Consider the following 14979-nt stretch of genomic DNA (forward strand, 5'->3'; position numbering starts at 1 on the left):
GTAACAATATTGATTTTGATTATTTTATTTGTCCATGTACTTCCTTCTTTATTTTACTATCTATCACACATGAGTATGAGTTAGTGTCATTATGACAATTCAAATTAGAAACAGCAAAAAGAGATCAGATAAAAAAGGGGATGAAGGATTTTAGTTTTGGTTGAGTTAAATAAATATGATTGCTGAGCCATTTATCTGACTCATTGGTAGGAAGAATTACATGAAAACATTTCCTAAAATGTAAGTAATTTTGAATGTATGATCAATAATCCTACTTTGTCAAGGATTTTTTTTACTATACTACTGGATATTTTACTTGTCACTGGATATCTCTAAATGAGATTATTTTTGAAATTTTAATTTCTTGACTCTTTGATAGATATTTGTATTAGCAATATACATAATATTAACTAGGCAACTGTTTTTCCTATTTCCTGGAAGATTCTATAAACTTTTTTATTTAAAACCATTTAAAAAGCTATTGGTCAAATGATCTGGGATGTAGCTTGTTTTGGTTATAATTCTTTACAAATTATTTATATACTTAATTATTATTGACTCATTTTGTTTTGTTTCTTCTGTCAATTATGGCCATTTATATCTTCCTAGAAAATTACTGATTTAATATGCATATTTTCTTGTATCATAATAGAATGGTGTTCTAAAAACTTGGTTTCTTGAGATACTAGATTTGGACATTGCTAATAGATATGCCAAGAAAAAGTATTTATTAGTAAAGTAGATTAAATAGGCATATAAGTCAGCAATATGCATTCACTATCAATTTTTCTGATTAGCCCTGGAGTCAAAATACCTCCCTATTTTTGTTTACCTCTGGTATTTTTCAAACAGACAGTGAGACTTTTATCGCCCATACACAAACATAAATATGCTGTAAAGCAGTGTTCTGTGCAATAATGATTTAGAAACAGTAGCGAAAGGAAGGGAGGGGAGGGGAGGGGAGGGTTGGGGTGGGGCGGGCCCGCGGGCGGCCGGATCTGCTCCCAGGCCGCACCCGCCTCCCGCTGGGTGTTCAGATGTTGTTATTCATGAGGACCAATGGATTGGCGAGACAGTACTACAATCAACATTTAGCAGTCAATTGTTAAATCTTGGGAGTTATTCATCTATTCAGCCTGAAGAATAGGCAGTATATAGTTATAGAGGACAGAAGCAGAAAAAAGTTATGTTAACAGTGGAAAAGGCCCAAGATCAACATTATGTGCTTGTATTATGGGGTCCTGGAGCAGCCTGGTACCCTCAACTTCAAAGGAAAAAAGGTTATATTAGGGAATTTTAATATCTTTTTGTTCAGTGCAATTACATACTAGAAAACCTAGAATTGCATACAATGCCTTGGTCATCCTGTGAGTGCTTGTTTGATGATGATATAAGGGCAATTACATTTAAAGCAAAATTTCAAAAAAGTACACCCTCCATTGTGAAGATATCAGACTTAGCAACCCACCTAGAGGATAAGTGTTCAGGAGTGATTCTAAGTAAAGCCCAGATTTCAGAGCTGGCATTTCCTCAGAAGATAGCTCTAAATGCTCACAGTTCTCTGAAGAGTATTTTCTCTTCTCTTCCCAACATCGTATATACTGGCTGTGCAAAATGTGGATTGGAACTAGAAATAGATGAGAACAGGATCTGTAAACAGTGTTTTAGCTGCTTGCCATTTACTGTGAAGAAAATATACTATAGGCCAGCCTTAATGACTGTAGTTGATGGAAGACATGATGTTTGCATCCATGTAGAATCAAAGCTAATAGAGAAAATTCTTCTCAACATTTCTGCAGACTGCCTCAACAGAGCGATAGTTCCTTCCTCAGAGATCACCTATGGGATGGTCGTGGCAGACCTGTGTTGTGCCCGAAGTCGCGAGACCCCAGTAAGTGACCACCAGAGTCCAGAGTCAAAGCCAAATAGCCGGGGTTGCTTTATTACGAGTTCGAACCCAGACCTCTCCGCTTTATACAATGGCAGGTAAAGAGAGAGGCCCCGCCTGCTGTTTTAGGGTTTCTTTTATAGTGAGGTACAAACAAGTTACAGAGAAACAGTAGTTATAAGCTTATTATTGGTTGACATTTAAAGTTGAACATTCGGCAGTTTCTGATTGGTTCCCACCTTTTTCGCAACCTCAAACGGCTGGGGGTTTTCCAGATAAGTTGTTTGTGTAAGCCCGGGGGGTGGTCACATGCATGTATGTAGCAACCTCAAACTGCTAGGGGTTTTCTAGATAAGTTGTTTGTGTAAGCCCGGGGAGTGGTCACATTTATGTATGTTTAGAAGTTTTCTCTTAGGGGCTTTCTATCTCATTCCCCCCTTTTAGTTGTGTCTTTAAGAGCCAATCTTGGGTCTTATATGTCTGTTTCAATTGTTTTATTGATGATGGGTTGGTATTGTGTTCTAAGGACCATCAACTGGACAGTGTTGATTCTATCTTTGACAAAGTTTATTATTCTGTTTAGTATGCATGGCCCTATGGTAAGGAGGAGGAGTAGGCTTAGCAATGGTCCTGCTAGGGGCATTAAGAGGGAGTACATGGAGGAGCTCCACCAACTATCAGCTGCAGAATTGAATTTTTGTTTTTGCGGTTCTAGGCTGAGTTTGTGTAGCTATTGGACCCGCGTTTCTACTAACCCAGATTCATTTATGTAAAAACAACAGTCTTCTTTGAGAAAAAGGCAAGTTCCCCCTTTTTCGGCAGTAAGCAGGTCTAGGGCGCGTCCATTTTGCAAAGTAACTTGGGTGAGGGAGGTCAGTTGCCTTTGTAATGAGGCTAGGGATTGGGCTGAAGCTTCCATTGATGTGGAGAATTGTTGGGAGAGCTTAGCGGTAGTAAGGAGAGCGTGGCCCAGGGCTCCTCCTGCTAACCCTGCCGCTATTACGGATGTGGTAAGTGAGACACAGGCTACTAAGGGAAGAAATACAGCCCTTTTTGCCCTGAAGGAAGGCACGTAGTCTCCTCCCAGATATTCAGCAGGGGTTCGCAGGGTTAGTTGGGGAATTATTGTAACAGGGAGACATAGGAGGCTCTTAGTGGCCTGAACAGTAAGATTTTTTTTTTTTTGAGATGGAGTCTTGCTCTGTCGCCCGGGCTGGAGTGCAGTGGCCGGATCTCAGCTCACTGCAAGCTCCGCCTCCCGGGTTCATGCCATTCTCCTGCCTCAGCCTCCAGAGTAGCTGGGACTACAGGCGCCCGCCACCTTGCCCGGCTAGTTTTTTGTATTTTTAGTAGAGATGGGGTTTCACCGGGTTAGCCAGGATGGTCTTGATCTCCTGACCTCATGATCCGCCCATCTCGGCCTCCCAAAGTGCTGGGATTACAGGCTTGAGCCACCGCGCCTGGCAACAGTAAGATTTTTATATAGAGTTCCATTACACCAGAAGAATGAGCCATGAGGGGTGTACAGAGTGGAGTTGGGAGGAGAGGTTATGTTGCAAAGGGAGGTGCTAGCGTTTGAATAGCAAAATAAAACCTGTGTCTGTTCGGGGTTTAAGAACAAAGGAACATCTGAGATGGGGGAGGATCCTTGGCTGGAGTAAGTAGTTAGGGAATTATTGAAGGGGGCTGGGAGCGGGACGGCCATCAGGGGTGGCTGTCCTAGGGTAGCGCAAAAGAAACACGCAGAGAGGTTTCCCAGACCGGTGGCGTTCGCGAGAAGTAACCCCTCCCTCAGCAGAGATAACCAGGAGAAAGGGCGGGAGGAGGTCAAAGTGGAGAGTTGTTTGTTTAGTTCTGTTTCCTGTTTCTGAATGTTAGCGTGGAGGGTGGTTTGGATCTGAACAAGTGAGTGCCATAGATAGAGGTGGCTGCTAGGCCACTGTGTCCCAGATGTCATGTACATGGCCCCCTTCTGTTGGGAGGTCCATCGGGAGTCCCAGGGATCCCAGATAACCCATGTGTAGCCTGTGGCAGTTTTAAAAAAATTATGGGAATTCCACACTTGGCTCGAGAGGGTTTCTAAGGCCGTGAGAGTCTTGACAGTGTGGATTTTACATGAGCTATAGGGGCAACCGACGCTTTATTCAACCCATGTGTTTTTACAATAGGGGATTTGTTGGTCAAAGAGAAAGCAAATAGCTGGGGTGACTTTTCCCAGTTGTGCCTGGAAATCAGTAAAATTAACATAGGAGAGCTACAACCTTGAGGGGGGCAATCAGCGGTGGCCAGAAGATGGCCTTGTACCTGTGTCTGAGCATAGTTGGTCCAATTTTCTGTCAGGAAAAAAACGCCAGGCAAACGGGGATGAAGCCTGCTGTGCTTGGATTTTCCAGCTGAAGGCCCGCAAAAGCAAGAGCGTCACAAAGGAGATGGACACCATAATTACGGTTGTTGACGGCACAGGGTGATTTTTAAAGGATTGTCTTTAGTCCGGTCAATTGTCCAGGCTGCGGTTTTCTCTGTGGAGGGCCTGACGAAGCCTGAGAGGGGGTCCACTAGCTTGGCGTGGGTGTAGTGGATCCAGGAGGTGATTCCTTCTACCTTGAGTGCTGTTGGTGTGGTTAGGATCACGTGGAACGGCCCTTTCCACCTTGGTTCTAAGGTTTCTTGTCGGTGTCGCTTGATGAGAACCCAGTCTCCTGGCCGGATCTGGTGTGGAATGGGTGGAGGTCCTGTTTTGTATAGTTCTCTTAGTCTAGGCCAGATTTCTTCATGAATTTTCTGTAAGGCTTGTAGGGAAAATAAGAGTTCAACACCATCATCGACATCAGATTTGATGAGATTGTCTTTTAGGTTAGGGACAATAGGGGGAGGTCTGCCATACATTATTTCATAAGGGGTGAGACCTAATCTGTAAGGGGAGTTCCTTGCCCTGAACAGGGAGTAGGGGAGAAGGACTACCCAGTTAGCGCCAGTCTCCATGGTCAATTTAGTTAGGGTCTCTTTTAATGTTCTGTTCATTCTTTCTACCTGTCCTGAGCTTTGGGGGTGATATGCACAATGTAATTTCCAATTTGCCCCAAGAATGGAAGCCAGACCCTGACTTACCTTGGTGATGAAGGCCGGCCTGTTGTCCGACCCTATCATAGCTGGGAAGCCATACCTGGGCAAGATTTCTTCTAGGATTTTCTTGGCTACGACTTGGGCAGTTTCCTTTTTGGTTGGGAAGGCTTCTGTCCATCCTGAAAAAGTATCTACAAAAACTAGTAGGTATTTGTATCCGTATTTTCCTGGTTTTATTTCAGTGAAGTCAATTTCCCAATAAGCCCCAGGTCTATTTCCTCTCTGTCTTTTTCCCGTGGTTTGGGGTTGGTTTCCTGCATTATTGAGTTGGCATACTACACAATTTTTAGTCACTTGTTCAACTTTTTTAGAAGCATCTCTGATTTTCAGTTTTGAGTGTCTTATTAAGTGCAATATTCGCCTTGAGCCTAAATGGGTACTATGATGGATTCGTTCTAGTACCCGTTGTCCTAATTTGTGTGGGAGAATAATGTTGTCTTTACAGTCTTTCCACCACTTGTCCTGGAGCTGAGCCATAGGGAGCTCGGTTATCCACTGGAGGTCGCCCTCCGAGTACTCCGGGTTAGAGGGTAGCTCTGGGGGCCCCGGGTCAGGCAGCTGAAGGGTTAGGAGTTGTGAAGGGGTTTGAGCCACATTTTTAGCAGTCTGATCAGCCAGGTTATTTCCCCGGGAGACCATGTCAGTTATTTTTTGGTGTCCTGGACAGTGGACAATAGCCAATTTTTTTGGTTCCCAGAGAGCAGCTAATAAGGCCAGGGTTTTTTTTTTTTTTTTTAATGTCTTTTCCTTCTGCCGTGAGGAGCCCTCTTTCTCTATATATTGCTCCATGTATGTGAGCGGTGGCAAAAGCATATCGGCTGTCAGTATATACCGTTAGTTTTTGGTCTTTCCCCAATTTTAAGGCCTGAGTCAATGCCACCAGTTCAGCCTTTTGGGCCGACGTTCCCGGGGGCAAGCGTTCTGCCCAAATGACTTTGGTTTCTGAGGTTACTGCCGCTCCCGCGTACCTTTGTCCTTGGTGGAGGAAACTGCTTCCATCGGTGAACCAGACGAGGTCAGCATCTGGCAGTGGCCGGTCCTGTAGGTCTTCTCTGACTCCGTGTACCTGGGCCAATATCTCGGAGCAATCATGGAGTGGGCTCTCCAAGTCCGGATTTGGCAGTAGGGACGCAGGGTTTAGGGCCGTTGGGGGCATGAAAGTTATTCTGAGGGGGTTTAGTAGCAGTCCCTGGTAGTGGGTGAGCCGGGCATTGCTAAGCCACCGATCAGGTGGTTGTCTGAGTACACCTTCAATGGCATGTGGGGTAGTGACCTGCAATTCTTGGCCCATGGTCAGTTTATCAGCATCTTTGACCATTAAGGCAGTGGCTGCGATTACCCGGAGGCAAGGAGGCCACCCAGCAGCCACTGAGTCCAGTTTCTTTGACAAATATGCAACCAGTCTCCACCAAGGACCTAAATACTGAGTCAATACTGCTTTGGCTACACCTCGGCTTTCGTCCACATATAGGTGGAAGGGCTTGGAGACATCAGGGAGTCCCAACGCAGGGGCTGATAGCAGAGCAGTTTTGATTTGTTGGAAAGCCAGCTCAGCCTCTTTTGTCCAATTAAAGGGCTGCTGCTCTTTTGTTGCTTGGTATAGTGGTTTAGCCAATTCAGCAAAGCCCGGTATCCAGAGTCTACAGAACCCTGCCGACCCCAAGAACTCTCTTACTTGTCGTGTTGATTGGGGTCTAGGGATACGTAGAACAGTCTCTTTTCGGGCATCCGTCAACCAGCGTTGCCCCCCTTTTAACAGGTACCCTAGGTAGGTTACCTCTGATTTGCAGATCTGAGCCTTCTTTGCCAAGGCTCGGTAGCCTAGATCTCCCAAAGTTTTTAGGAGGCTTTCGGTTCCTTGTAGGCAGGCCTCTGGGGATTCAGCTGCTATTAAAAGATCGTCAACATACTGTAAAAGAGTGATCTCAGGGTGCTGTCGCCGGTACTCACCCAGATCTTCGTGGAGGGCCTCGTTGAACAGAGTTGGGGAATTTTTGAATCCCTGTGGTAGTCTGGTCCACGTTAGCTGGCCATTTATGCCACTCTCGGGATCTGTCCATTCGAATGCAAAAGGTTCCTGACTCTTAGGGGCTAAAGGCAGGCTGAAAAAGGCATCTTTGAAATCCAGGACGGTGTACCACTGTTTTTCAGGGCTTAGGGTGCTTAAGAGGGTATATGGGTTTGGCACAGTGGGGTGAATGTCCATGACTCTTTTGCTGACCTCCCTTAGGTCTTGTACTGGCCTATAATCTTTACTGTTAGGTTTGCGTACCTGCAGCAACGGGGTGTTCCATGCTGAGTGGCAAGCGCGTAGAACTCCCTGATCTAGGAGCCGGCAGATGTGTGGTGTAATACCTTCTCTGGCTTCTAAGGGCATCGGGTACTGTCGTACCCGAACAAGATCCATCCCAGGTTTGACTTCAACAAATATGGCAGGATGGTGTTTTGCCAGTCCCAAACCTCCTGTTTCTGCCCAGGCCTCTGGGAAGCGCTGTAGCCAGGGGCCGATATTCTGGTCAGGAGGTGTCAGTTCCTGATGGAGTCTATACTCATTCTCTAGGGCAATTGTGAAGACAGATATTGGCTTGTCTTGAGAATTGGTTACTTTGGGGCCCCCCAGTTGGAAATGGATTTGGGCTCCCATTTTTGTCAGCAGATCTCTCCCTAATAGAGGACAAGGGCTCTCGGGAATAACCAGGAAGGAGTGGGTTACCTCTCCCGTTCCCAAATTTACAGTTCTTTGAGTTGTCCAAGGGTATCTTTTAACTCCTGTGGCCCCTTGTACCCAGGATGAGTTATTAGATAATTTCCCGTAAGGCTTGACTAAGACTGAATGCTGTGCCCCAGTATCGACTAGAAACTGAACCAGGGACCCCTCCACTTGTAGAGTTACCCTAGGTTTGGGGAGGGGGTCCAAACCCCGTCTTCCCCAGTCATCTTGGGTTACTAATATTGATGAGGCCTTGGGCTGCCATTGTTCTTGCCCCAGTTGGCGCTGCTTTTTCTTGGGGCAATCTTTCACCCAGTGACCCGTTTCCTTGCAGTATGCACATTGATCTTTCTTTAAGTTGTGTCTAGGAGTACGCTTGGATTGGGCGCCCTCTGACTGTAACTGTTCTTTCTGAACTACCGCGGCTAAGACTTTGGTCATTTTTTCAGTGGCCCTAATCTGTCTCCCTTCTGGGAGATCTCTATTATTGTATACTTTTTGGGCTATTTGGAGGAGGTCCTGGACTTGTTTTCCCTCTAGATCTTCTAATTTTTGGAGTTTCTTTTTAATGTCCGGAGCTGCCTGATTTACAAAAGATATGACAACAGCTGCCTGGTTCTCGGGTGCCTCCGGGTCCATGGGGGTAAACTGTCTAAAGGCTTCCATCAATCTTTCTAGATAGGTAGCTGGGCTTTCTGTTTTTCCCCGTAACACGGAATATACCGTGGCCAAATTGGTGGGCTTGCGAGCGGCAGCCCGGAGACCCGCCATTAGAGTCTGGGATAAACGAGTAGCCTTCCCCTACCTTCTGCCCTGTTGTAGTCCCATGCAGGTCTGGTCAAGGGAGAGGCAGCATTAATGAGGTCAGAGTTGGCGGTAGGTTGGCCGTCATCTCCTGGAACCAGTTTTCTGGCCTCTACCTGTATTCTTTCTCCTTCCTCTGTTGTGAACAAAATTCTGAGGAGTTGTTGACAATCATCCCAGGTTGGTTGGTGGGTAAACATAACACTGTCTAAAAGAGCTGTTAAGTCCTTAGGGTTATCAGAAAACCGAGCATTCTGGGTTTTCCAATTGTACAGGTCACTAGTGGAGAATGGCCAGTACTGGAGTCGAGGGTTGCCCGTGTCATCGGGGGTCCTATTTCCCTCAGGGGGAGTGCCACAGTGGAATCAGGGGGGCACGAGTTTATTTCCCGTTGAACACCTCTGCGCGTCTGCCCTGCCCGCCCCTCAGAGTTACTTTCACTTTCCACGGCCCCGCTGCAGCAGCAGCTGCTGCTTGCCGCTCTTTGAGGTCCCCTGGGGGGGCTGGGGGCTGAGGGCCAGGAGGGGGATGATAAGGCGGGGGTTCTAAAGGCACGGGATCCTGACTGTCTTCTGACACAGGGTGTGGGGGAGCAGACGGTGTTTTTGGCCTGCGGGGGTGTTCTGTCCACTGTAGGACCAGAGCCCTACATGGCTCTGGCATCAGCACAAAAGGAGTTAGCCAAAGGGGTGGATTTTCCACAAGGTCTTGCCACACCAGGATGTAAGGGCTCTGATCAGGATGTCCTGACCGCCCTGGCAGGAAAATTTTCGATTTTACCTTAATGATAATGGGGAGGCAGAAGGTCCCCTCAGCTGGCCACCCTACACCGAAAGTGGGCCATTCCCAGCGGCAGAAAGTTACCAATTTCCCTTTTCTGAGTTATATGCTAAGGTCATGGCCCCTTGCCTTAACATCTTTCAAGTTATTTATAAGAATGGAGAGTGGAGTACTCTGGCTATTACCCATGGTAGTAGAATCCTAGAGATAGAGAAAAGAGAGATAGAGAAAAGGGTAAAACCAGAAGTATTGTACTTTTTTTTTCTTCACCAAGTAGGTCCTGAAAATGAAAGTAAGTTAAGTAATTAACATAACAATAATCACCAGCGCGTCTCGGGTTTAGCTCCGGATCAGAACCAGATGGGCTAATAAATACAGAGCCCCAGACGGGTGCCGGGGGACGTCTCCCACCGGCCCCTGGTGGCTGTCTTATAGCGCGTCCGCCAAGACTATGCCGACCGCCGATACAGACCCCACGGGATTTTTCCAGAGGACACAGAGACTACAGACAACACAGAGACTCAAGCCGGCTGACTTACCGAATCTGCTCACAGCGATGACCCCTTGACCTGGGGTCTGGTGGGCTTAGGGGAATCCCAGACAAGCCCCCAAATGTTGTGCCCGAAGTCGCGAGACCCCAGTAAGTGACCACCAGAGTCCAGAGTCAAAGCCAAATAGCCGGGGTCGCTTTATTACGAGTTCAAACCCGGACCTCTCCGCTTTATACAATGGCAGGTAAAGAGAGAGGCCCTGCCTGCTGTTTTAGGGTTTCTTTTACAGTGAGGTACAAACAAGTTACAGAGAAACAGTAGTTATAAGCTTATTATTGGTTGACATTTAAAGTTGAACATTCGGCAGTTTCTGATTGGTTCCCGCCTTTTTCGCAACCTCAAACGGCTGGGGGTTTTCCAGATAAGTTGTTTGTGTAAGCCTGGGGGGGTGGTCACATGCATGTATGTTGCAACCTCAAACGGCTAGGGGTTTTCTAGATAAGTTGTTTGTGTAAGCCCAGGGAGTGGTCACATTTATGTATGTTTAGAAGTTTTCTCTTAGGGGCTTCCTATCTCACCCGTTCCACTCCTTGTTGGCAGTCAGCGCAGAACCTTGTGTATTGAAGATTCAGAGCCTTTTTGTGTCAGATGAAAACAGCTATCCATTACAACAAGATTTCTCCCTCCTGGATTTTTATCTTGACATTGTAAAGCAGGGAGCCGATGCCCTTCTCTGAGGCCAGAGGAAGAAATTGCAGACATTTCAAGGAAGAAGTACTGAAATGATTTGTCTTTTGAATAAATGAATGACAGGACTTTTGCTTTGGATTTTTTATTAAATATGTTTTACAAAGAGAATTGCAGTAGATATATAAATTAGAACTTTTTTCTAAAAAAATCTTGTGAGGCTTAAAAGGATTGTTTTTGTTTTTTTGCTTTCTTCCTTTCTTCTGGAGAAATGATCTACCAGTCAAGGCAATATGTAGCCGATCCCTGGGAATTAAAGGTTTGCCCATTTGTTCACTGTGTTTAGCCCCTGCTACATTCCAGGCATTGTACTAAGTATGGGGAACTACATGGAAGACATTCCCTCAGAAACTGCTGCAGTGCTTTTGCTTATCCCTACCTAAAAAACCGTCAATGTGAAATCATTTCCTCGATTATAACTATACATGGTAATGGATTAGTTTATATAAACCTATGTTTAGACAAGTTCAAAGCAAGCGTGTCTTTCTATAAAAAGCATTGAAAATGAAGGAAATGAGATCATGTTTCAATTTATTAAAGCGGGGAAGAGCGTTCTGTGGTTAGTTCGTGTCTAGGATTTAAGTGCCTTACTGAATGTATTTACCAGCAAACATATAGCAATCGGTTCTCTCATTGTGATTGTAGAAGCTCGTGTAAAATGGTAGTCATTAATGAGGAAGTATGGAGTGGTACTTATTCTGTAAGTTCAGAGTATGCCAAGTGTTAATATATTATCAAATTACCTGAAAATAAATTTATGATGACATAAAAAAAAAAGAAACACTAGCATATAGATATAAAAAGTGATCATCTGTATTTGTTTATCTTTTATTATATATTGCCTTTGTAATTCCAAAATAGTAAGTGGACATTGCAAAATATGTATAAACATAAACCTGAATAAAGTTAGTAAAAGTCTTCATTTGTGTCTTTCAACTTCAACCTCATTTTATAAAATATTGAATAGAATGATTATCTTATTCTTCTTAGTTATTAGGTAGTATATAATTTAATCATATAAATTATATGCATTTTTGTAGTTTTTAAAGGTTATTTTGATTTTTATTTGAAATTATAATTTAGACTGTTTCTTAACTTAACAGTGGATGATTTCTCATTTAAGTTTTTGCTATTAATATTCAGTTTGTTTACCTGTAATTGGAAATTATACCTGGATAAACCTGACTTTTAGGTACTTATGGAAGTATTCTGTGTAGTCTGGTATGTAATCAGATTTTATAATATGTAATCTGATGTATAATCAGATTATTTGATGTTTGCAAAAATATATAGTCGTGTTGTAAAGTAAATTAGTCAACATGAATTCTTACATTAATAACTTATTCATTACACAATATTCATTCATTTTAAAATTCATATGAAAATACCAAGGTTGAAATTTCCAGTTGATCACATTAAAGAAACAGTAGTATAAAGAAATTAAAGGTGTTTGCAAAGAAATATTATAATTGATAATAATTCCTTTATTTTAAACTTCGGTTGATCGATTTATTTTTACCTAATTGGTCTGCATAAAATTTGAATGGTATTTTGCACAATTCAAGTACACTTATTCAATGTTTATTGAATTTACAGTGAGTTTTTGCTTTATTTATTTATGAGACTAGGTCTTCCTCTGACACCCAGGCTGGAGTGCAGTGGCATCATCACAACTCACTGCAGCCTCACCCTCCAAAGTTCAAACAAGCTTTCCACCTCAGCCTCTTGACTAGCTAGGATGACAGGTATATGCCACCACACCTGGCTAGTTTTGTGTATTTTTTATTTTAGAGATGAGGTCTCCCTATGTTGCCCAGGCTGGTCTCAAACTCCCGGCCTCAAGTGATACTTATACATCAGCCTACCAAAGTGCTGGGATTATAGGTGTGAGCCACCATGCCCAGCCAGTTTTTGCTTTGGGTTGAGTCATTCATTCATTCAACAAATATTTACTGAATATCTACTATATTCTAGATATTTTGCTGGGTACTGTCGATATATTAGTTAGAAAAAAATTGAAAGAGCCTGCTCTCATGAAACTCGTTTTCTAGTACCTCAATACTATCTTTGGTGCTATGATATTTGACACTAAAAGATAATGAAAGGTGTGTATTAATTTTGCCTTTTTTATTACTAAACCTGTTCAGTATAAATAGGCAACTTTGAATATTTGTACTTATACGCAAGTTTGTACTTGCCTGGCATAATTTTTTCCATAGTTGGAATTTTTGTTTTACTTCTTCTTCTATTTCTTTATTGATTGTTCCTTTATAGAGAATATACCATTCTGATAGCCTAGATATTGTTTGCTCTGTTTTTACATTTATGTCTTCTCTTCAGTAACTATGTATTGTTGCATAGCCTGGGGCAAGCAGTTTTTCAATTCCTGAAAATAAAGTCGTGTACAATATAGCCAATATTCCCACTCTCCTGAAATATGCCTTCAAGTGGGGAAAGACAGACTATATTTTAGATATTTCTAAGTGCTAAGGAGATAATAAAGGCAGTTGAATAGGATAAAGGTGATATGGGATATTCTAGATAAGTGAGCAAAGAAGGATTCTCTGAGTAGGTGGCATTTGCTAATTTCTGAATGAAGATCCTGTCATGCAAAGATTTAAGATAGTAAAATTCTAGGGAGTAGCAATAGAATGTACATTAGATTCAGGAATTGGAGAAAAAGCCATTGCAGCTTAAGTGTGTGGAGCAAGTGGGAGTGAAGGTAGAAGGTATATAGGATTCAGATTACTTAAGGCTTTGGATTTGTAGAGTGGGCTAAGTATGTAACACAATGTTAAAATAAGACCGTGCATGAAGTCTGGCCTCAAATCCGAGAACAACAGTGCAAAGTATTGTGTTATTCTAAGCAATAGAACTTGTATGCAGGACATGCAAAGGAGGTATCCAAAACTGTGTGTGTCAGCTATGAATGCATGTCTCACCACGATATTATATGAGCAAAAGCTAAGAATTCCTTAGAGGGAGTGGTTTTTATGAAAAAAACAAGAAATTCTATGAAGAGAATGCTGGTTTCTTCCTCCATCTCCATAGACACAAGTCTGGCACATCCTCCCAGTCAAGTAAGAAAGCTTCTATGAGCATATTCAGAAAGATTGGCAAGAATCCAGGGACTGGAAAGGAACTACCACTGATGTCTGTGTCAAGCCCAAAAATACCTGAAGGCCAGAGACTGGCTGGAGGGGTCTGGCCTGACAGAGGTGAGAAAGGTGTGTTGGAAATAGACTGAGGTTCAGAGTTCGGCAGGTAAAGATAGTGAACAATGAGAACACTTGGACACAGGATGGGGAACATCACACACAGGGACCCGTCGTGGGGTGGGGGAAGTGGGGAGGGATAGCATTAGGAGATATACCTAATGTAAATGACGAGTTAATGGGTGCAGCACACCAACATGGCACATGTATACCTATGTAACAAACCTGCACATGCACATGTACCCTAGAACTTAAAGTATTAAGAAAAAAAAAAAAAAAAAAGATAGTACAGATTTTCCTGTGGAACACATTTGAGGAAGGTAGCTAGGGGAGAGACCAATGGGAAAGGCAACTTCTACTTCCTGGGTTTAGGTGGTGAAGACTGTCTGGAGGTAGAGCAAAGGGAAAGTCAAAATTGGCTACCAGAGGAACCACTGCCCACATCAGGGTGCTGCAGGTGAGAGATTCTACTGACAAAAGTAGTCTAGCTGAAGAAGTGGAGGCAAAACTTTAAACCCACCACCTTTCTACTTATCAGGTGTGCCCGGCATCAGTGAGGGAAGTACAAATGATTTAAAAGGAAAAAGGAAGTCCATTGTTGCTTCAGATCAAATCAGACTTTATAAATCAGAAAAATGAGAATTTTGATCAGTATCTGAGAGTGATTAAAAATCTGTGAAATCTGAATGGTATTCAGGAGCAAGGATATGAAAAAAGCCTATTTGTATGATTTCATTCCTGTAAGTTTATTTTGTTCAATAAACTGACTCACAGGACTTTAATAATTAGCTCCGTTTATTTTCATAAGTGACAATATTGTCTTACTTTCTGCATAAATGTAGTCTCCGTTTTTGTTGATGTAATCTGAAAATTACATTGTATTAATAATATTTTAAAAATTATTTACCTTTCCATCAAGAATAATTTTTTAACCTTTATACCATATTCAACCATAGGACACTTTTTAGACAAATTATTTGCCTCTATTCCTCAAAATAAATTTTTATAAAATCATAGTTTCCTTAGTCTTTCATTCTTCATGTTATTTATTTCTCAATCACAATTCATCTTTGAGTAATTTTTTAAAGAAAGTATATTAGTCTGAGGATGGTTTTCTATTGTTATTGTGTTTGCATAGACATGACAACTTGGTTGGGTAAATATTTTCCGGTTGTGCAATCTTTTTACCTAAAACTCCTGTTTTGTTTTTTGTTACTCAAT

At 42.9% G+C, this 14979-nt stretch overlaps 1 protein-coding gene across 1 annotated transcript; it reads left to right on the forward strand.

The window, feature by feature from the left end:
- The first annotated feature begins 1171 nt into the window (after nucleotides 1-1171).
- LOC111529163 (shieldin complex subunit 2-like) lies at nucleotides 1172-10533 on the forward strand. The gene is made up of 3 exons (XM_023196317.3): nucleotides 1172-1280; nucleotides 1488-1863; nucleotides 10359-10533. The coding sequence occupies exons 1-3, from the start codon at nucleotides 1187-1189 to the stop codon at nucleotides 10531-10533; spliced, it is 645 nt and encodes a 214-aa protein (XP_023052085.2). The 5' UTR covers nucleotides 1172-1186.
- Nucleotides 10534-14979: the final 4446 nt, after the last annotated feature.

Source organism: Piliocolobus tephrosceles, chromosome 10 (assembly GCF_002776525.5).
Source record: "Piliocolobus tephrosceles isolate RC106 chromosome 10, ASM277652v3, whole genome shotgun sequence".
In the NCBI taxonomy this organism is placed as follows: Eukaryota; Metazoa; Chordata; class Mammalia; order Primates; family Cercopithecidae; genus Piliocolobus; species Piliocolobus tephrosceles.